This window comes from Fusarium subglutinans (genome assembly GCF_013396075.1).
Source record: "Fusarium subglutinans strain NRRL 66333 chromosome Unknown NRRL66333_c0000008, whole genome shotgun sequence".
Taxonomy (NCBI): Eukaryota; Fungi; Ascomycota; class Sordariomycetes; order Hypocreales; family Nectriaceae; genus Fusarium; species Fusarium subglutinans.
Window position 1 is genome coordinate 187,533 of NW_023502071.1, and position 20,400 is coordinate 207,932.

The following is a 20,400-nucleotide window of genomic DNA, read 5'->3' on the forward strand; positions in this document are numbered from 1 at the left end:
CTGAAGGACTTGCTCCCCCCCAAATCTTTGTTCCCTGTCTCAGTCACCGGAAATTACTCGACACTTCCCCGACAATGTTCTCGAAGCCTTGCTAACGTTATGCGAAAAGTGATATCGCCAATGACATCCAATACGACCTCGGTAATCGACGGCCAATTCAATTGAGCGACCGGGCTTCTGTCCGAGAGAAACGGGATCAATCGTATTCCCGATCTACTTCCGGATCTTTAGTCGGAAAGATCTGCCCGGGACGACTCCATTTCTTCTTATCACCAAATTGTCATTGGTAACGTATGACGCACTCAACGCCCAACTACCGTCTAAATGTGGGAATTCGCCAAACTATTCGGCCCGCTACCGTTATCTCCGTGACAAATCTCGCCAAAATGTAATTTTTAGAAGCAAAGCTGCCTCCCTCACATTGCACTTTTTTGGGCAGAGAAAGATGCAGTCGCTTTTACAGTATCGAAGGGCTGGCGCGGCGGCTCAAGCGCAGATTGATCGCGATATCGGCAAGGCGAGACAGCATACGGCGCCGAATGCTGCACACGATGTTGAAGCTGGCCGAAAGTCGTTGAATGGAAAGGATGAGCCCAATGCTGGACGGTTACCGCCGATCACGGAAGCCGATACTTGTGCCTCCAGCGATGAGATCGCCGAGCAATCGCTGCAGCAGACTGTGACGGCTCAAACTATTCGACAATGCATGTCCGGAGGTATCGCTCTGGGTCAAGTCCTCACGGGAATCAATGTTCAGGATCACAAGAACGACAAAGGCCATGATGGAAAGATTTTCGTGGTTGGTTGGGAGGGCCCTGATGATCCTCTTGATCCTCACAACTGGTCTATCGCAAGACGGATTGGTGTGACTCTGCAGATCTCCGTCATTGCTCTTTTTGTCGGAGCTGCATCCGGAATTGATGCGACTGTCCTTCCGCAAGCTGCAGAGTCACTTGGGGTCAGCGAAGTTGCTGAATCGCTCGCGACAGGTATGTTTTCCACTCTCTCAGTATGCAACACAAGCTAACATTCTCAGGCCTTTACTTGGTTGGGATGGGTCTCGGATCGCTAATAGCAGGTCCCTTCTCCGAGACCTTTGGCAGAAACGCAGTTTACACCTTCTCCATGGCCATCTTCATGATCTGGATCATGGCATCGGCACTTGCGCCAAACTTCGGTGCCCAGATCACCTTCCGCTTCCTGGCTGGCTGCTCAGCCTCAACACCACTCGTTTGCTCCGGAGGCTCTATAGCAGACATGTACAATAGTCTTGAAAAGACCTGGACCTTTCCTCTCTATGCCGTCGCTGGCTTTGGCGGTCCAATGCTGGGTGCTGTGATGGGCGCTTATATTGGGCCGTCAAGCGCTGTCAGCTGGCGATGGACTGAGTGGACCATGCTCATCGCATCGGGTCTTGTTCTTGTATTGGTCGTGCTTTTCATGCCAGAGACTTACGGTCCGCTTCTGTTGCAATGGAAAGCTGCTCATTATCGAAGGATCACGGGAGACGACCGCTTTCGATGCCAGCATGAGATTGCAGATGCTAGTCTCTTCAGCAGACTGAAGGTCAGCATGACAAGGCCCTTCCTGATGCTGACGGAACCCATCATTATCGCCATGACGCTATACATCAGTGTGCTATACATCGTACTGTTCACTTTTCTTGTTGGTTGGCCGTACATCTTTGAGAAGACGTATGGTCTTGACCAGGGACTCGCCAACATTATCTTCATCGCCATGTTTCTCGGAACACAGATCAACTTCGCTTTCGTCCCCATCGTCTACCGCAAGACACTACGAGCGACCCAAAAGCAAGGAGATGGCCACTTCAAGCCCGAGATACGACTCTGGTACGCCATGCTCGGCGCAGCTGCTGCGATCCCCATCTCGCTCTTTTGGCTTGGCTGGACAAACTACTCTAGCATCAGTATCTGGTCCGCCATCTTTGCTGTTGTTCTGTTCGGATACGGAGTCACGGGTATCTTTATCTGCGTGTACATGTACATCATCGATTCTTACGAGATATACTCGGCGTCAGCGCTAACATTCGTGTCTCTGACGCGTTATATGATTGCTGGAGGGATGACGGTGGTGGGCATCCCGTTTTACGAAAACATGGGTACACATTACACGTTGACTATCATGGCGTGTTTCGCGGTCGTATTGGCAGCGATTCCATACGTGCTGTACTTCTATGGACACAAGATAAGGGCGAAGAGCAAGTACGCATTCACGCATTAGATGGACAACCAACATCGAGGCTCCCAGATAGAATCAGTATTTATAGTTAGAAAGTATCAGCTTATGCCTCGGCCAATTTCTGCAACATGTCGCGCAGCTTCTCGGCCACGAACTCCGGATTATCAAGTTGAATAAAATGACCCGCATTCGGCACCTGAATAGGTCCCTGACTTCTCTCTGGGCTCGTCAACTTCGCCAGCCCCTCATTGTAACGGTGCCAGTAAGTATTCATGTAAGCCTGTACCGCCTCTCCAGGAATATTGAAGTCTGTTCCCGTACGCTCCGCAAAGTACTTGAAGTTATGGCCCAGAACAGTAATATAAGGATTTTCGCCATAGAATTTAGGAAGAGCTGGTGAGTCTGAGTGGCTAAGGAGTTGAGTAAGATTCTTTCGGCTGAGACCTTCTCTGGAGCCAACACTTGGATGAAAGCGCTTCGCGGTCTCTTCTCGGGCAACCCGTAGATTGTCTGCTGTGACACCTGGTGGGAGACTGGCAGGGTCGAAGCCTTCAGCATCTGGGTCAGGGAAGACGGAGACGAAGTCTGTGTCCGTCAGGACGCTGTCGAGAAGAACGGCTCCCGCTACGGTGCCAGGATATTCAGCGGCGTAGAGACGAGTCAGAGCACATCCTATTGAGTTTCCAACTAGCAAAAGCCTGGAACTATCTGGATCGTCGATACTCAGCCTCTCTTTCAAGATCTGTGTGATGAGCTGTCTAATATCTCGAACGACAGCCATACAGTCATGGGCGTGAGTTGGGTCAGCGGCTCCCTCATCGTTGGGATCACGATCAGTAGTCTGACCCTGTCCGAAGCGATCAAATGTCAACATTGCCGGAAGACCCTGAGGAGGAAGTTCCTTGAGTTTGTTCATTGTTGCAATCCATCCTGCTTGTGGTGCGCCGAGGCCATTGACGAAGACAATAAGAGCTGGGTTAGGCTTCGTCCCTGTAGAAGCAGTGAAGCTGTAGGAGAGCTGTGCACTTGGCTTGGTTTCCAAGCGGATGAAATCGAAGTTTGGAGTACCCTGGTCTGCCATGATGATCTTGAGGTTTTAGAGGAGAGAGGAGAAGCTAGATGCCGGTGCCCTTTATTTATTTCTCACGGTCAGCATTGCTGACGTCATCTATGTAATAATGAGAATTTAGGAGTCTGAGAAACATCCGCTACATCCGGCTAAACTTGAGGCTGAACATCTTAACTTTGAGTGTATAGTTATGTAAATAGAATGTATCAGTAAGAAGGGCAGTATCTCGGTGTCTTGGCGAAAGCCGAACTGACTATTAAGCATAGCTTCAAAATCCAACAACATCCAAGGCATGTTGAGTATTGTGTTCCCCTTCTTCCCTTCTACAAGCAACGCACTGCCCATCCTCATCATTAAAATGCTCATCCATGTCCTGCTCACATAAATCCTGTGGCTCATTGGTACGGCAACCCTTGCATCCTGTCGGCTTATAAGTGCAATCCCGAAGCTGCATTGTCGCATCATACCAAGCATTAAAGAGTGTCTTGTCGCTTCCTGGGGTGCTCTCTGATGTTCCACGTTCTTCCCTAGCGCAGAGGTGTAGAATCTTAACAGGTTTGAGGTTTTCGATGCCAGTCTTTTCCACGAGGACCCAACCTTCCTCTCCCTCCGCAGTAAGTCCAAACGTCGGTGACTCGGAGTAGAACATGGCAGGAGAGACGTCGAGGTCAAATTTGACTTGCAGAAGCCCATGGTCTATAACGTCTTCCCAGGAGGATCTTTCAGTTGGTATGACGAAGATCCAGCTCCTGTAACGATCTCCGTCCCACCACCTATTCTCGACAAATCTGGCCGATTCACACCAAGACGGCACGATATGCGGAAGAGGTTCTTTTCCTTGTATCTCTGTGGCCAACCGTTCTTTTGCCTCGGCTTCCGACAATCCCATGACAGCTTCATCCTTCATCTTCTTGATCGCCCTTTTGCGAAACGCTTTCTCGCGGCGGTGATGCTCTATGCATTCTTCCACGGTGTCTAATCCCGTATAGACATCAATACGCGGCCAATGGTTACGAGCATTACCCCATCCCACGACAGCATCGGAATGCAATAGAGAAGAACCCATACCGTGGGGATCGAACTTCGGCTCACCCAAGCAGTACAATTGAATGCTGAGTTTCACGATAGCCGCATTGGGGCCAGCTCGACTCGCGACAACATCGTAATGACGACCTGCATGGTCCTTGAATTCGCCATGGCTGGGCTTTCCAATGAATACTTTGTATGGTGCTGCTCCGCCCGTAGATAACCGCCGCTCCGGAGAAGTCATTGTGTTTGCTTGTCAAGCCAAAGGGTGAAGAAGCATGAATTTACAGGCAGTGATTAGCGGTGAAATGGGGTTTAGGCTACCAACCCACAAAAATCCGACTGTTCCCCAAGAAGAAATCACCGACCTTACATGCACTTACTCTAGCGCTAATCATAAGTGCGAAGAATTGACAGTATGTGTAGTAAATGAATGGGTATCGTTACGCTATACACCATGAAACTCTCAACTACCTTTCTCTCCATGTTCAATGTTTGATTCAGATAATGTGTGTTGGCTTGATATGTCTCGTTGAGGCGTTATAAGCTTTAGGAATCAATCAATAATCCTTTCCTACATCATAACTACTCATAACCTTTCTCCTGGTACAGTGGCGGTCCAGGCCGGACATCATTATAGCAGGGTAAGCTCTCCTCTTCAATATGATCCGAAGGCCTGACATAATCACTCAGCACGACCCTATGCTCAGATCGAAGAATCCGGCCTACTCCACTTCTGACAGATAGAGTCGGGTTGCCCTGGGGATATGTCTCCCTCATCAGCTGTATCTCTAGTACCAGGGAATGGGTGACCGATGTGTCACTGACATCGCCGGTATCTTGAGTGATCCTAGAGGCTTTCTTGATAAAGAAGGGAAACTCGATGCTGAGCGTTCCTGTCGCGTCGTCCGTGGTCCACCCATCGTAGAATGAAGATTCACCAAGAGTAATTGTCTTCCTTTGTGCATGGCTCTTCTCCTCTGCTTGATGTTCTTGTGCGTGCTGCGAACAAGCCACAGCTGTGTTCTTGGTGTTCTCCTGAAGCATCCAAGTGCCTTTACATACACGCCAGAACTGAATGTCCTCTCTATTGTCGGGACAGCTTCGAAGGCCGCTCATTGTGAGTTTCACGCAATTCTTGCCATTGGGGTCAAGGACAGGATCGAAACTGCAGTCTACCTCGATTCCAGCAGCTTGGTATATCCGAGTTAATAAAAAGGGTTTGCCAGGCACTGGTATTGATCTGGCGATGGGGAGAGTGCGCTTGAGTGTGATGGTCTCTGGTAATTTCGACTGTGATCCTGTTCGCCGCATGGAGGCTACGGCTTGGAATTCGTATGTGACAGAAACTAGGGACGTATCCATGGAAGGAGGTACGTAACTCGGTACTCGGTAAGAGAAGGGATATGCGTAATTATTGCGGTCCAGAGAGATCGTCGTTGTGATAAACTGGCAGCGCTTGAGCTCCGACATCTGGTGTTTACACGCCTTGCACGCTCTCTTAAAAGGCTTCTTGTGAACTACATGAACCCGCAATGTCGCAAAGAGGCTATCAACTTCGATGGCCTCTTGAACGTTGAATAGTAGTGAGCCCGAGATAGTAGAGCCATCAGTAGCGTCGTCATTCACAATAACGATCGGTGAGGTGTTAATTTGACAATCGAGAGATGCAGGAGGCTGATTTGGTGACTTCTGCAATCTCTTCTTGAATAGTGGAGGAGTTAGTGACTGTGGCCTGATCAACTGGGATAGGCCTGTCATGATGTGATGTCGGTAGTTGATGATAATCCGGGCTTTTGCAGGTCAAGAATATCTGGGGAATGAGAAATGAAGAGTAGAATAGTGGTTTTAATATTGGAATTCGATTATAAATACTTGAGATTGAATGGTAAGCAGGATGAAGAATGAAGTATTGCTCATACGATTTATTTATTTATTGTAGACGAACAATTCGGTCATGGTGACAGAGATCCACCACTACCAGTTCAATCAATGCCCGGTTCGAATTGCCAAGAAGAGCTTTCGTGATGATTCGATGTAAGCTTGGCAGATACACTAAGCCCTTTATGGCAATTTACACCGACATCTCCAGGTCAAGAGATCGACCGCGGAGTTCAGCAGCTTTCGATACTTGGATTAAAGTAAGCATCAAACACAGCAGAATTAAGCATTTACCAGTGGGAATTCGTGGAGCAAGAGGACTTGGACATCCCTAATTTAGATCTTATTAGGGTCTAGATTTTTGTTCGTTCAAAGGCTCAGCATGTGACTATCTGCTTTGAAAGCGCGAGGTTTTCCCCTCCGGGACCATGCCAGGCACATTCGGGATCAAGCTGCGTGAATCTTCCGCCCACGCCCTTCGCCTGACAAGCCATTAACCCAAAAGGATATTCGGGATGTCTTCCGCAGCATTGCCCATACATGGCGCGTTGCTTGATGAATGGTGATAGACACAATTTGCCATTTTATTCCCAGCCCCCAGTTCTTCTTCACCAGTGGAGGCATCCCCCAGGTCAAGTCAAGTTAGCGCACTCGATCCGCTATTCCAAAACAGGCTCACAACCACGGCGTGATCTCAGCTTCGCGTTGACAAACCAATTCTGGGCACTTCATCACTCAACCTCATCCTTTCATCACTACATTCCATAATAACGTTACCTACGCATCGGCATGATCTGACCCCAGTAATGTCGGATGATCCACCCCGTTCTCCCGCCAGAACAGCATCGGGCCAGCCCCGCAAACCCCGGACCAAGAGCTTCTCAGGCTGTTGGACATGTCGTGCCAAGCATGTGAAATGTGACGAAGCCAAACCGGAATGCAATCGCTGTCAGAAGGCGGGCGTCGAGTGCGAGGGATATGGAGTTAGGATATCGTGGGCTTCGGTGAGGAACCCGACGACCTTTAGAAGAGGAGGGAGGAAGAGAAAGGCTGCGGCGAGACTACGCCAGTCGAGAGACTTGGAGTCCATTGGGGAGAGTCTCTCCGAGCAAGATGGCCATTCGTCCAATGGTCCAGAGGAGAGTGACAATGGTGACGGTCCTCAGAATGAGGGACCTTCTGATCTGCCGTCAGAACCCCAATCTAGCAATACGCCATTCTTCCTCGACCAACACTTTCCTCTCGACCAAGGTCCTTTTACTGGTCATTTGAACACCCGGATATTCCATTCATATGAGCTTTTGGGTCAAGGCTTGACAACAGGTCCTCTATATCCCTCCTTTCAGACTGCTCAGCCTCAACTTCCCATGCTGCATCTGTTCGACCAGAACCCAATTCCTCAAGACGGCATCAATACTCAAAGTACCTCAACGCCCGTAAGCCTCGGCGATGTTAGCGCAGGCTCTCTGCCTTTACCTGGAGTATCAGAGCTCATTTCTCATACATCCTCTCCACTCGATACCCCAGGCCAAAAACGCAAGATCACACGTCATCTCGATATCCTTCCTGATCCGGCTCTTCACTGCGAGCTTCTGCAGCACTGGACCCTAAACCTCTGCGACTGTTTGGCCCCGGTACCTGGCCACTTGAACCCTTTGCGGAGCGCAATGATGCCCATTGCTCTGGAAGGCAGTCGCACAGACTCGGAAAAGTCAACAGGCGCTACTGCATTGTTTCATTTCATCTGTTCAGCGTCAGCATTCCATCTCGCTAAGAAGAGAGAGTGCGAAGAATCGAAAGGATCTCTTGAGAATGTTGCTTTAGAACACCACAATATCGGCATTACTCACCTAGCCAAAAACATCCAGCTTTCCAAAAACGGTGCTGATTGTGTATCACTGCTGGCATCCATCATCATATGTATCTACAACGAGGCCGTGACGCTGCCGACGACATTCTGGCGGCTGCACTTCCGTGGCGCTGTTGAATGGGTCAATCATATCGATCCGCAGGTTTGGCACAAAAGTGACGCAGCTTCAAGTTTATACCAGATGTTTCGGAGTATGGCCACTGTCGTACAAGCGCAGTTACTCTTTGATAGCCATGAAACCTCGTACTGGAAATTTGCCAACGACTTTGGTCCTCAGCCTGAGCCGTATACGCTGTATGAGTCTTTCGGTCTTCCTCAGCCAGTGTACGAAGGTCTCCGCGCAATGAATGCCCTTCAAATGCGGAAACGGTCTTCGACTGAGAGTGATCCTTCTGTCGATGAATTAGACCGACTAGAGATGGAACTATATCTGTCGGCACCTAATCGACCTGAGACGTCAACGGCAAAAGACTATGCCGATCTGATATACCATCACGGCTGCATCTTCTATTACGCCGCCTTGATTCATATGAAACGCAATCTGAAGGACATGCCAATGGATGCGGTACGTCCGCTTGTTGAGAAATCACTCACCCATCTTGAAGCTCTGCCTGCATGTACAAGTCAACGGTCTTCTCCAATGATCTGGCCCGTTGCTATTGTAGCATTTGAGACAGGCGATACGATAATGCAGCAGCGAATGCTTCGGACTCTCGCGTTCTTTGAGGAGAGATCAGAGCTAGCGATCTGGACACAGATTACGCATCTCGTAAAAGAGCTCTGGGCTTTGCGGAAGAGAGAGGGTGCTAATATCAAGTGGCATCAAACGGCACTGGGAAGTATGAGTGATAGCTTCATGTTACTATGAATAGGCTCCGAAATGCCGATAACGCTTGTGACGTGGCCATAGCTTCCCGTTCATCGGAGTCATGCCGTTCCGTCGATGCGTGCGCTTCACCAATCGCTCGCCCACGTTATGGATTCTTTTACGTGGATTCACCTGAATTACCCCAACGTGATGCAGTCTTTCCCCGCAGAGAGAAGTCAGATGCGTCGTGTGTTTTTACAAAAATGGAAGCTCGAGCGCGATACTCGGGAGTTGGATGCCGTAAAGTAACACCAATTGATACCCACTGCCGATGAATGGGTGACAAGCACCCCTGTACAAGGTTTTCTGGCCAGTCTACAAGCTATGTTCAAGCACTTGTCCTTCTCAAACGTTATTCCTCGGTGGCTCAAGAACGCAAGCCAGAGCATAAGTTTAGTCGGTACGCCCTGAAACAGAGTTACAGAGCCATCATTAAATTTTAATGCAACAGTAACCGAAGCGCCGTAGCCAGCTTATTAATTGGCGCCCTGAAATCTCACGGCCTGTGACGTTGAGCAGATCTGCCACGTTTGCAGATCTTTCGTGGTCAATTGCCAAAACGGGGTTACGCACTAACAAGCCTTGACGCGCTTCGATGGGGCATCCGAGTCAAGAATTTTTACACGATGAATAATGCCGAAAACATTGATGTCACTTGGTGGCCAAGTAAATATCTTCTGGATATAAAAAATGGATATCCCATGGATTTGATCTCCTCCACATCTCTCCACAGGTTCATATATATACAAATACACCAAGATGTCAGGCAAAATCATCATCCACGCAGTCCGACACGCCCAGGGCTATCACAACTTGGGTGAAGAGTTCTTCCACCTGAGGGACCCCGCACTAACGCCATTTGGCCAACAACAATGCGTCGAACGACGAAAAGCCTCGTTTCAGGATCAGTCCAAGTTCAAACTCATCGCATCATCGCCTATGATGCGAACCCTGCACACAACGAGTCTAATCTTCGATGATGCCATTCAGACACAGGACATTCTTGCTATCCCAGAGGCACAGGAGATTTCCGATCACGGCTGCGATATCGGAACAGATCCTGCTCTTCTCAAGGAGATGACGTTGCGGAATGATTGGCCAGTTGACCTGAGTCTGGTACCCGAGGGTTGGAATGATAAGAACCTTTATGGGCCAAACAGTCCTGTCACAGGTGCCTGCGCAGCACGTGCTCGCACAGTAAGAAGAATACTCAGAGAAAAGGGCATGGCTTTGAGTCAAGACACCAACGAGGACATTCACATTGCTCTAGTTGCTCACGGAAGCTTCATGCACTATTTCAGCAACGATTGGGAGAACAGCACCACTGGATGCGGTACAGGTTGGAAGAACTGCGAGACAAGGCGATATGTGTTTCAAAACGACGAGTGGGACGAGAATGCTTGGCTTGTAGAGACTGAGGAGAGCAGATTGGCTCGCGGCATGATGGGTCCCGCTCCCTCGGCAGAGGAGCAACGGCGGTTGTACGAGAAGACCATGGTTGGCTGGGTTGACCAGGGACTGCCGGATATCAGATACCTAGAAACAGCGTCGGTCATGCCGATGCAGGAACATTCAAGGTTGTAAGATGCACTGCAGATGGTTATGTTTTGCATGTGAGGAATGATAGAAGAGGTGGATGAGAGCATAATAACTGAAAAGCTGATATAGCAGCAGTGTGAGCGGGTAGATGCCATCCGAGTTTTAGACATAGAATAATTGCTTTTTCTCACCGGCCCAAAGGACGAGAATTCTTCGGATTACAAGCGGGATAAGTGGTCCAAATCACGTATCAGAACTGCGCATGATAATCATGTTGATAATGCTGATATCACATCTTCTACCTTTTTATGAAATTTATACATCACCATTTGCATGCAAGTATGAAATTGGAGTGACAAAAGATATGTACATAACGTCGTGTCTAAGTAATGTTCTAACCCTATTATTATACAAGCAAGTAAAATTCAGTTTGAGCCTCTCTCATGTCCTTCGAGGCGGTGGTGGTGACAGTCCCTGCTGTGCAGCCTCGTGTTCAACAGCCAACCCCATATTCGAGTGTGCCAACTCGATACTTCTCGCACTCTTTGCACTCTCGCTTTCACCTCCAAGGGGCCAGCTATCATCTCTTGTAAATTTCATCTCTTCCCTGTTGAACTTGTATTTGATATCAGGCCTTCCATCTTCGAGATCATCTGGCGAAGGCGGATCATTCTTGCCCCAGAAGTCGAACTCTGCTGGTTCTTGCTCTTCAGGAATATTTCGTAGTTCCATGCCGTCCGGGTTGTGGTTTAGAATGGGGGGGTGACCGGGTGTTAGGGGGCCGGTGGAGATGTGCTTGCTGCTGCGTGTCCATGTCCAGCCAGAGCCTTTCCGTTCGCCGGTCTGGGAGTCAAGACGGCGGGAGGTGTATGATGTGTGGAACTTTTTGAGGATGGGGCGGAGAATGGGTATGCATTGCACCATGATTGTTCCAGCAACTTCTGACGAGTACCAAACTTGTGACATGCCGTTGCGCCCTGGAATGTGTGAGTAAAGGTCGTAAAACTGAGACGAGACGACTTACAGATGTAGTAGGCATCACGACCATTTCCTTGATCTTTCCAGCTGACACGAATAGCTGAGACGATAGCAATACTAGACTGGAGTTAGATATATGTCCTTGAGCGTTGTTCCTTCTTGACTTACATCATTCCCAGGCTCATCGTGAAGCAAAGGCCAATCTTCTCAGCCTTCTTCATCTCCAATCCTCTCGTGATAAGCCAAGGGAAGCATGCAAAGACAAAATCCATGATTATGTTGTAGACTGTTCCCCGTTAGTATCCTCCTGCACATCTCGTTGTCCATGGTCACTCACTGTTGCCACCCTCCTTAAAGTCATTTCGGAACTTGGAATCCAAGCAGAAGTCGAATCGATACCAATTGTCGTAGGTTTCCTTGCCACAGACTTTGGCCCATTGGAAGAACACCTTGACGATCATGTAGGCGTTCATGCTGCCAATACAGAACCAGAGGATCCATTTCTGCCAGCGGTTACTCATTCGTAATAGTGTTACCGCGAAGGCTGTCTTTGTCAACGCTTGGCCGATCAATGTTCCGCATGACGAGATGTTGATGAGTATGTGCATTTTGTCGTCCCATTGTTGTGATGAGTCCTTGAGGACATAGCCGTTTCCGAATTCCCAGACGATGAGACTATTGTTGGCGAGGAGAATGAACTGGGGCTGTTAGGATGCAGCTTCGATATGCTGGGACGGGTACTCACCCATGATACCAGAAGGATATAATCGTCGTACCACATTCCATGTCTCCTCGTAATCTTGACGTACAACCTCAACCACAGAAAAAAGGTCGCTCCCGCAAACAGCGACCACAGCCCGGCGTTCAACTCGACATAGGGATTGACAAAGGAATGGACGGGTCCGTCATCTTGGTCGTCGCGAAGCCTTAGCTTCATCGCTCACATTTCCTCCTCGGCGGCAACAAGATACCCGATGTTTCGTTTGGCGAATGCAGGTACAGATTCGAGAAACCAACAATAAAACAGAAGAGGTATCAAGAAGAGCTAGAAAAAATCGGGGGAGCCACAAACGTAAAAGAAGGATTCTGGACCAGCCCAGTCAGTACTGTACCCCCTGGTCCTGCTGGGTGACGAGCATTCGCGAGATGTGTCCGCCCCTGCTTGGGATAAGCCTAACACTCGCTTGGGTAAGTGACCCTGGCAAACTAATACGGGACGGGGTCTACCTTAATTGGACACTGGGGCCGCGAGGTGAGTGAGCGAGCATGTTCGATGTCGAAAAGTTAAAGGCCTCGTTGGCGGAGATGCCGCGTGGACAGACTTTCCTTATTTTCTGTTTCTTGAAACCCGAAATTGACGTAATAGACTCAGCTCAGGCCATTAAAACACTTTTAATATCTACCGAAACATGAGTTATGCTTTTTCGCCATCGGGTCTGGGATGCAGGATGTTGCTTTGTCGGAAACGAACTCCACGGACCTGACACGATCATCACGAAAAGGCAGTTTCACGCACACGGTACAGGGCTCTAAAAGAGCCTATCAGCCCGAAGAAATCGTAAAAATAAGGCCTGCCTATCGTCCGGGGTCGTCAAGTGGATTTTTCTCTGTCTAGTCTGTCTCTTTTCGTTGTGCAGCTAGTGCAGATAAAAAGTGAAACGACCAAGTGATTCCTATTGCAGGATGAGGCCCCTGTCTCGGCAATATATCGAGGCTTCCTATACGTGGTTTAACTAAACCCTTGGGTGGCCACCCCTGACAAGGACGCTTGGACGATTTCGTCCTTGCGGGCCATGTGGTTTGTTTTTAGAAGAACGAGAAAGGTTCCAGGCTGTATGTACGTAGGTATGTCACTAACTAAACCGGTCAATGCTTTCTTTTGCTTCCGCGGGGCAGGCTTGATCAAGGAAGAGGGGGAGAAATGCGATCATTGTCCGTGACCTGTTTGAGTACCTATGATCCTGGTGACGTGATGCCCAGAGTCTGCATTGGATCGGTAGATTATCACATTGGCGCCGGGGAACAAAACTGATTGTGGATCGAGGACCGTTGAGAAGCCCGGGGCCGAGAACATTCCGCAAATTAATGAGATTGAAAGGAACATTATAAGCTGAGATATAGGGAGCATGTCAGCGATTAACTTTGCTTAACGATGCATCTGTACTGGAGCCAATCACTCTATCTGCGATTCCCGTCGTACGGTCACTGACACATACTGTACACAACAAACTGTCCACAAGGTTATCGGCCGAAGTTCCAATGTCCGACCCCGATTCAAAGTTCCTCATTCAATGTCACTGTATTCGCCTCACTCGCGAGCATCACTAACCTAACCTACACCCTGGCTGTCTTGCTTCAGCTCATAGCCTAGCCTAGCCCGCGGGTCCTCGATTCCAGCGCTGTGGTTCCTGGGATCCCAAGGTCCGTCTGCGCATCGACCATTAGACCGTTTAGTGAAACACAGACTACCAATCGCTCACAAAACGACGTTATTTTTCGATATTCAGGAACAGCGAGTGGGGGAGAGCGGGGCAAGCAAAAGCGACACTGGTCATCGTAAAGCAACCCACACCGAACCACGCGTGTCCAAAACAGCTTGAAGGGGAGGGGACGCAGAAGCCCACGCGGATATAGGGCCAGGATTAGGAATAAGAATAAGGTGGGATGCACTGCACTGCACAAAAGTAAAACGTGACAAGAGTGAATGCTAATTAATTAATGTCGCTTTTTGGGTAATTGTGATTACGTCGCTCGCTGTGCTGTTTGTTACCCTATCCTGTCTTGCTCTTGGTGCGAGCGACGACGACCACGGCTCTTACGACACGGGACTTGTCGAACCAGTTGAACAATCTCCCTGCTAATTTGAAGCCGCCCATTGTGATGCCGTATTCTGTTAGCAATTTGTCTTGGCGATCGAGGAACTTGACCAGGCCCGAAAAGACATCGTCTGTGATCTCCTTAATCGTGATCTCGTTGCGGTCATATCCGCACTCCACCAGTTGATCTCTGTACTCTGCCTCCGAGAGGAAGGTTTTGAGTGGGCAGCCCATCATTTTTCCGATGAGTCTAGCCCTCCAGATGTCCTTGGTGGAGGCCTTCTCGTTGAGGAGGAGATCGAATGCCATGTAATTGGCGTCGAGTTCTTTGGCGGCATGTGAGAGAACGGGTTTTCGGGACGGAGAGAAATGGTAGATACAGTCGAGAGCAAGCAGCCATCGCTCCGTGTACTTCTCATCAGCCAGTGAATAAACAGCCTCTTTGATCTTGGGACTCCAAGTTTGCGGCTTTGCGGCATCGGCGCGGAAGAGACTGAACGCCTCCGCATCAAATGGGGTTCCCGCCTCAGACAGCTCGCGATAAATCCTGCGTCGCGACGTCTGGACCTGCGCATCATTGAGCGTAAGCCCAACATAGCGGAAATCCCTCCAGCCCTGCTCCGTAGCCGTCCTCGCCAATTGCCAAGTCTGGTCACCACATCCGAACCCCAGATCTAGAATGGCGAGGGAACCGCGAGGACTAGCTTTACCAGGTGCATCACCCGACAGCCCGGCCGCGCTCACAACCTGTTCGAGCAGCGCAGAGGCAGCCTCGGGGAGCGTGTTAATTGGCTCGCCTGTATGAGTTTTCCTGGGAGAGAAATGTCAATGGATGTGTGATAGAGGCTGCAGAAAAACGTGGCTGGGCTTACCAGTATCCAACGTTCATCCACATGGAGGGTGGTCGCGTCGTAATGTTGAGCTTCCAGTGTCCCAGACCGTAGATATCGCTCATTCGCATCACCACCAAAGCAATGATACCAGCGATGGCCAGGGTCGTGACGAGCCCTGCGGCAAAGCCAAGGCCAAAACTGTCTTGATCGAAGAACATGGTGTCGATAGCGATTGCGGTCCGCGCCGTGAGTTCACGGCTGTTGAATGTGATGAAGAAAGATGGTGACATTTCACGGTCGCTCGATTTACGCACTGATTTCACCCACTGACTACAACTTCGCTAAATGACTAATTCCAGAATAAATCAACCAAAGTTACGGCAGTTAAAGCAAGTAGATTATTGCAATTGAGGTGATAATGAAAAGAAATCTGCATTCATCTATTATTCTAGTCGTTATTGGTCATTAATTCTGTTCCCACGGAATCACTACGCCAAAATCTTGAGCTACCCTAATGGCCGACACGACACATCCCTCCAGCAGAACCATGCCATCCCAGCACCAAGCACCAGCGATCCACACATTATCCTGTCCATTGACCCAAGCCATGGCCTCACCATCCTCGCTCTTCTTCGATCCCGATTCCCCTAGCAATTTCTGAACGAGGGCCTGGCCCTCTGTGTTTCTGAGAGTTCTGGTAAACTTGGCCTTCTTGATTGCTTCTGGCTGTGCCTCTTCGCGTAGCGGACATGTGCTGACAACGACTCCGCTGGGCATGGCGTGAAGAGCCTCTGTGCGAGGGCTTCCCACATCGTTGAACATCGTTCGCAAGGTCAAGACCTGGGCTGCTGATGTGTCTTTCGAATGGTGCATACAAGCGATGGATTGGCTGGAACCTTCGTTGTCGGTGTCGACGACGCTGATTCCCGCCTTTTCCGGCTTCAAAACAGAGCTTTCGACTTGACGAGTCGGAAGCTTCGCCAATGTAGACCCCAGCGGTTTGAAGATGCGGCCAGCGACATCAGGAGAGACGGAGAGGATAACGCGGTCAAAGACTTGCTCGTGGATGCGCCCGGATGCGTCAACGGTAGATTGCCAGCGAACCAGCACGGTACCATCGACCTGAGGCACAGCTTCAATCACACGACTATTGAGGTTGACATCCTCCAGCCCTTCCGTCAATTTGGCCTGGACCTGCGAGACTCCGCCGCAGACAGCGTAATGCTGCTTGCCATGCGAAAGCTTCTTGTAGTTGACCACGTCGCTCGCGGGGAATTGGAGCAGCTCTTCGTGTGTGCACGTCGCTACACCGCTCAGAAGCGGAAGCAAATAACGCGATGTGTATCGTCGGGGTAAACGTATGCGATCGAAGTATTCGGAGACGGTCTCGCTGTATCCGGAAGATGTGGTCTTCAACGGCGCGACGAGGAAGCACGCAATGGTGAACCAGAATTGGCACACAATCAGGAAGACAATCTCGATAAAGTGCGCAATCACACCGCGATTGCCGGGCCACGGCGGCGGTGTCTGGTGCAAGTTGGACGCATGGATGAAGTATGCCTCGTTATCGCTTCCCTTGACTGGGACAGTTCCGTCGACGCTCGTGGCTGCTTTTGCAAAGACAAAAAGGAATTTGATTGGATGCAGCGGGATTTGTAAATGTTGATACATGCGCATCAAGTTGTGGTAGTAGCCGTCAGCGCTCGCGCGCATTGGCAGATCGATTCGTTCGGCATCGTCGTATTTCTCGTTCTTGATCGTAACAGAAGCAGAATCGAAGGATATTCTGTCGCCCTGAAGAAACGAAGCGTGAATGTTAGCGAGAGGATTCAAACCCAGGGCGAAGGATCTCGGTTGTCGTTGACGACGTGGCGCACCTGTTCGAACAACGTCACCCTATAATGGTCTCCCTTAATGAGATAAGCACTACTAAGACCGGCGAGACCCGTGCCTATGATAGCGACTCGACTTTTCGTATGCTTTTCGTTCATGGCGATGGTGTTTTGTACTTGTATTTACTTACTCTACATTGGGATCTTTGACCGTTTTTGATGGAAATTTGCAGAGAATGTCACCTGGTGTTCCTACCCTGTTTTCTTCAGTGAATAGCTCCAAGATAAAAAAAATAATTGAATATTCTGATTGGATCATTTTACGCTCAGACAGTCCCACCGTTCACAAACGTTGAGTGCCGAGGCTTGTTGGTGTTGGCGAGGTGCTAACCAATGATTCAGCAGTGAATGAGCTGATCCCCGGGAGAATCGGCGCCTTCAAAGCTAAACGCATGTGAAAGACCGTTCGGCATTATAACTATCCGTTGTATCTTGGTCGATCGTGATCATGCTGAAACTTGCTTGACAAATGCCATGACAGCGAATGAGACCATCAAGAGCCGTTGTATTGAACCCCTCTCACTCAACGCTGAAAGTTTCGGGGTGTCGGGCACGACAGGTCTTCAGCGCAACGTGGCGAGTGGGCCCCGCCAGGAACTAACTGTACATATAGGCGCTATCAGCACCAACGCAAACTGCGTCAGTCACAGCGGGTCTAGTCCAAGGAAGCCCAAATAGTTTCTAAACCGTCTTTTCATGTACAATTGCCTGTTGTTAGTTGACCAGCTCTGGGGGATACTGTCATAAGAATCTGATAGAAGCTTTCGAACTGATTCAGGAGTAGGGAAAGGAGGCATAATGTTGCAAAACTTGTTCCATCGACGCATCAAGGTTCTGTAACTTTAGTGTTTCTGCACCCTCACGTTAGTTAGCCTCCAGTAGCTAAAGAGGTGGGGCAGCTGCCACCAGGCGGCCGAACGGCCACTGAATCCTTGTTGAAGATTCAGTGCTTGGTGACATCACAATTTAGCAACAATCGGATCCATTTAACATCTCCAACCTTTGCCCTATACTTCCTCATCGGGGCAAAGCTACTGTCAGCCGGTTCCTGCAAGTATTCGTGAATGTGATGTAGAGATGATGAAATACTTGTGGGAAATGTATGGTAAATGACCGTGCGACGATGAATGGAACAGTTCCTGAATCACTCTCACGTCCAGGAATCCTCGGATAGGGCGGATACCTTCTGATCACGAGCGCTTACAAAACTGAGGATTGGTAAGATATTACTGTGAGACGAGGTCACGGAGTTTGGATTCTCATGCCTTGGGCTAGGTCGAGGATTGTGTTCTGCCGTCTGGAGTGCACAAATACTCTACTTAGCCAATATAGACTTAGACTTTGCCAGCGGCTGAACCTATATGCTACGAACTGGGGACTATTCCTCCTTGAAAACATCATACTTGTACTTTGACCCAGTGTGATCATCCCGAAGTCCAGACTGGCCAATGCCATAGACGTTCTCTCGCAGAGTATGACCCCCTTCACTAGGTATTTCGTGATACAAACCCCTTCTTCGGAGCTCTGGCACCAACAGCTCAACCAGATCCTCAAAGGTCCCAGGCGTAGTGACGTAGCCAACATTGAATCCATCCAAATCTCCCTCCTCGATCCAACGCTCCATCTCATCAGCAACAGTTTGAGGACTTCCAACAGAGACTGGGCCAAGTCCACCGATGCCAGCCTTCTCGGCAATGACCCTTGGCGTCCACTTTGGAACATGCTCGCTAGTGACAGTGAATGCGTCGAGGAGACTTTGAACCTTGTGCTGTTCCAAAGAATCTGCAGAGGTGAGCTCTTGATCGAGCGGGATCTTGGACAAGTCGATGCCAGTCCATCCGCTGACGAGAACTAGTCCGCCAATTGTCGAGGCGTACTTTTGTAGTTCCTTGAGCTTTTCTTGCGCTTCTTCATCAGTGCGACCAACAATGGGCGTAAAGGTCGCAAAGAACTTGAGAGACTGTGGATCTCGGCCTAGCTCAGCAGCCTGCTCGCGAATTGCTTGAATCTTGGGCTTGAGCAGTTTGGGTGAGTGGGAAGATACGAAGATGCCTTCTGCATGAGTTGCCGCAAACGTCTGACCGGCTGATGAGGTGCCAGCTTGGAATAAGAATGGCGTACGTTGAGGCGAAGGGTCAACAATATGGCGAGTATCCAAGTCAAAGAACTTGCCATGATGGTGGATGGTCCTGATTTTGTCTGGGTCCGCATAGCTGTCTTTCGCTGGATCAGGGGAGATGGCATCGTCTGCCCAAGAGCCTTCCCAGAGTCTGACTTAAGATTAGTTTCAAGTCTTCTGAGAGCCATAGAGATTTGACATACTTGTATAGGACACGCAAGTACTCATCGGCCTGCTCATATCTCTCGTCATGTGCAATAGGACTGTCCAGGCCAATAGCTTTGAAAGCCGCTTTCTTCCAACTGGTGACAATGTTCCAGCCTTTCGAATGATTAGCCCCTCATGTATTATATTTTAACACTCAGTACTTACCAATTCTTCCTCTGGTGAAGTGGTCGAGTGATGAGAAGCGCTTTGCCAGGAGGAATGGTGGTTCAAAAGATGTTGAAGCAGTGATGGCAAAAGACAGGTTCTTCGTCACAGCTGCCATGGCACTGATGGGAATAGTTGGATCTGTCATGGGCCATTGAGCTGCACGGCGAATGCAGTTATCCAATTTTCCCTCATAAGTGTCATAACCGCCGTAGGTATCTGCCAGGAAGAGCGCATTGATACCTCCCTTCTCAAGCAGCTTAGCCAAGTCGATCCAGTATTGAAGATCGCGCTTAGTGGCTGACTTGTCTACTGGATTCTGTTTGTGTTCAGCATCAATTCTGTACAAAGAGTTGGTGGCACTAACCTTCCATTGACCTGGCGATAAGTGCCCAATCGTTGACATGTCAAAGGCATTGATGATGATTTTCTTCTTGGCATCATTGTTGCTGTTGTCGGTGGCACTCCCGTTCGTTTTTGGGTTGTGCGCCATGATGGTTACAAAAGAAATAAGCAAGTTCAAAATTACAGATTGTTTGCAAATGCTTAGGAGATGGAAGATTTGCAATGGCTGTCAGTTGATCTGTATCAATGCCAGCCTATTCCAAGTCCGAATCGCTTCGATATTTATGTTAACGAAACCCCGCAAGGCCAATCACGCCTTCGTATCTTTGATGCCACTTAAGATACGAATGATCACGTCTTCGGCAATAGCAGGATCTAGATTGAACGATAACTTGCTGAGACTCTTGCGTGATCCCGATAACGGATGTCACAATCATTGTGAGACCCCGCGCCTTCAACGGACTCCAGATTAATTACCGTATGTTGAGGACACAAGCTGTAAGTAAGGGAACAATAAAAAGCATCAATACTTGTTATCTTTTTAAAAGCATAAAGCTATGTATCTATAGCTGTACTGCGACACACATCAACAC

The 20,400-nt window shown here is 49.3% G+C and overlaps 9 protein-coding genes across 9 annotated transcripts; 3 read left to right on the forward strand and 6 right to left on the reverse strand.

Annotated features, from left to right (window-relative positions):
- Positions 1-445: 445 nt before the first annotated feature.
- FSUBG_1505 (multidrug resistance) lies at positions 446-2,241 on the forward strand (the record flags this gene model as incomplete). The annotated part of the gene is made up of 2 exons (XM_036679179.1): positions 446-989; positions 1,037-2,241. The coding sequence occupies 2 exons, from the start codon at positions 446-448 to the stop codon at positions 2,239-2,241; spliced, it is 1,749 nt and encodes a 582-aa protein (XP_036542979.1).
- A 61-nt stretch (positions 2,242-2,302) lies between these two features.
- Positions 2,303-3,280, reverse strand: FSUBG_1506 (uncharacterized protein; the record flags this gene model as incomplete). Its single annotated transcript, XM_036679180.1, has 1 exon — positions 2,303-3,280. The coding sequence occupies one exon, from the start codon at positions 3,278-3,280 to the stop codon at positions 2,303-2,305; it is 978 nt and encodes a 325-aa protein (XP_036542980.1).
- A 256-nt stretch (positions 3,281-3,536) lies between these two features.
- Positions 3,537-4,538, reverse strand: FSUBG_1507 (uncharacterized protein; the record flags this gene model as incomplete). Its single annotated transcript, XM_036679181.1, has 1 exon — positions 3,537-4,538. One exon carries the CDS (start codon positions 4,536-4,538, stop codon positions 3,537-3,539), a length of 1,002 nt encoding a protein of 333 aa, XP_036542981.1.
- Positions 4,539-4,879: 341 nt separating this feature from the next.
- FSUBG_1508 (uncharacterized protein) lies at positions 4,880-6,055 on the reverse strand (the record flags this gene model as incomplete). Its single annotated transcript, XM_036679182.1, has 1 exon — positions 4,880-6,055. The coding sequence occupies one exon, from the start codon at positions 6,053-6,055 to the stop codon at positions 4,880-4,882; it is 1,176 nt and encodes a 391-aa protein (XP_036542982.1).
- Positions 6,056-6,981: 926 nt separating this feature from the next.
- On the forward strand, positions 6,982-8,913 carry FSUBG_1509 (Arginine metabolism regulation II; the record flags this gene model as incomplete). The annotated part of the gene is made up of 1 exon (XM_036679183.1): positions 6,982-8,913. The coding sequence occupies one exon, from the start codon at positions 6,982-6,984 to the stop codon at positions 8,911-8,913; it is 1,932 nt and encodes a 643-aa protein (XP_036542983.1).
- Positions 8,914-9,672: 759 nt separating this feature from the next.
- FSUBG_1510 (phosphoglycerate mutase family) lies at positions 9,673-10,497 on the forward strand (the record flags this gene model as incomplete). The annotated part of the gene is made up of 1 exon (XM_036679185.1): positions 9,673-10,497. One exon carries the CDS (start codon positions 9,673-9,675, stop codon positions 10,495-10,497), a length of 825 nt encoding a protein of 274 aa, XP_036542984.1.
- Positions 10,498-10,893: 396 nt separating this feature from the next.
- On the reverse strand, positions 10,894-12,367 carry FSUBG_1511 (uncharacterized protein; the record flags this gene model as incomplete). The annotated part of the gene is made up of 5 exons (XM_036679186.1): positions 10,894-11,429; positions 11,477-11,547; positions 11,599-11,716; positions 11,768-12,134; positions 12,176-12,367. 5 exons carry the CDS (start codon positions 12,365-12,367, stop codon positions 10,894-10,896), a joined length of 1,284 nt encoding a protein of 427 aa, XP_036542985.1.
- A 1,834-nt stretch (positions 12,368-14,201) lies between these two features.
- On the reverse strand, positions 14,202-17,070 carry FSUBG_1512 (uncharacterized protein; the record flags this gene model as incomplete). The annotated part of the gene is made up of 4 exons (XM_036679187.1): positions 14,202-15,057; positions 15,119-15,405; positions 15,590-16,873; positions 16,957-17,070. The coding sequence occupies 4 exons, from the start codon at positions 17,068-17,070 to the stop codon at positions 14,202-14,204; spliced, it is 2,541 nt and encodes an 846-aa protein (XP_036542986.1).
- Positions 17,071-18,349: 1,279 nt separating this feature from the next.
- FSUBG_1513 (thermophilic desulfurizing enzyme) lies at positions 18,350-19,955 on the reverse strand (the record flags this gene model as incomplete). The annotated part of the gene is made up of 4 exons (XM_036679188.1): positions 18,350-19,241; positions 19,294-19,411; positions 19,463-19,781; positions 19,830-19,955. The coding sequence occupies 4 exons, from the start codon at positions 19,953-19,955 to the stop codon at positions 18,350-18,352; spliced, it is 1,455 nt and encodes a 484-aa protein (XP_036542987.1).
- Between the last annotated feature and the right edge of the window lie 445 nt (positions 19,956-20,400).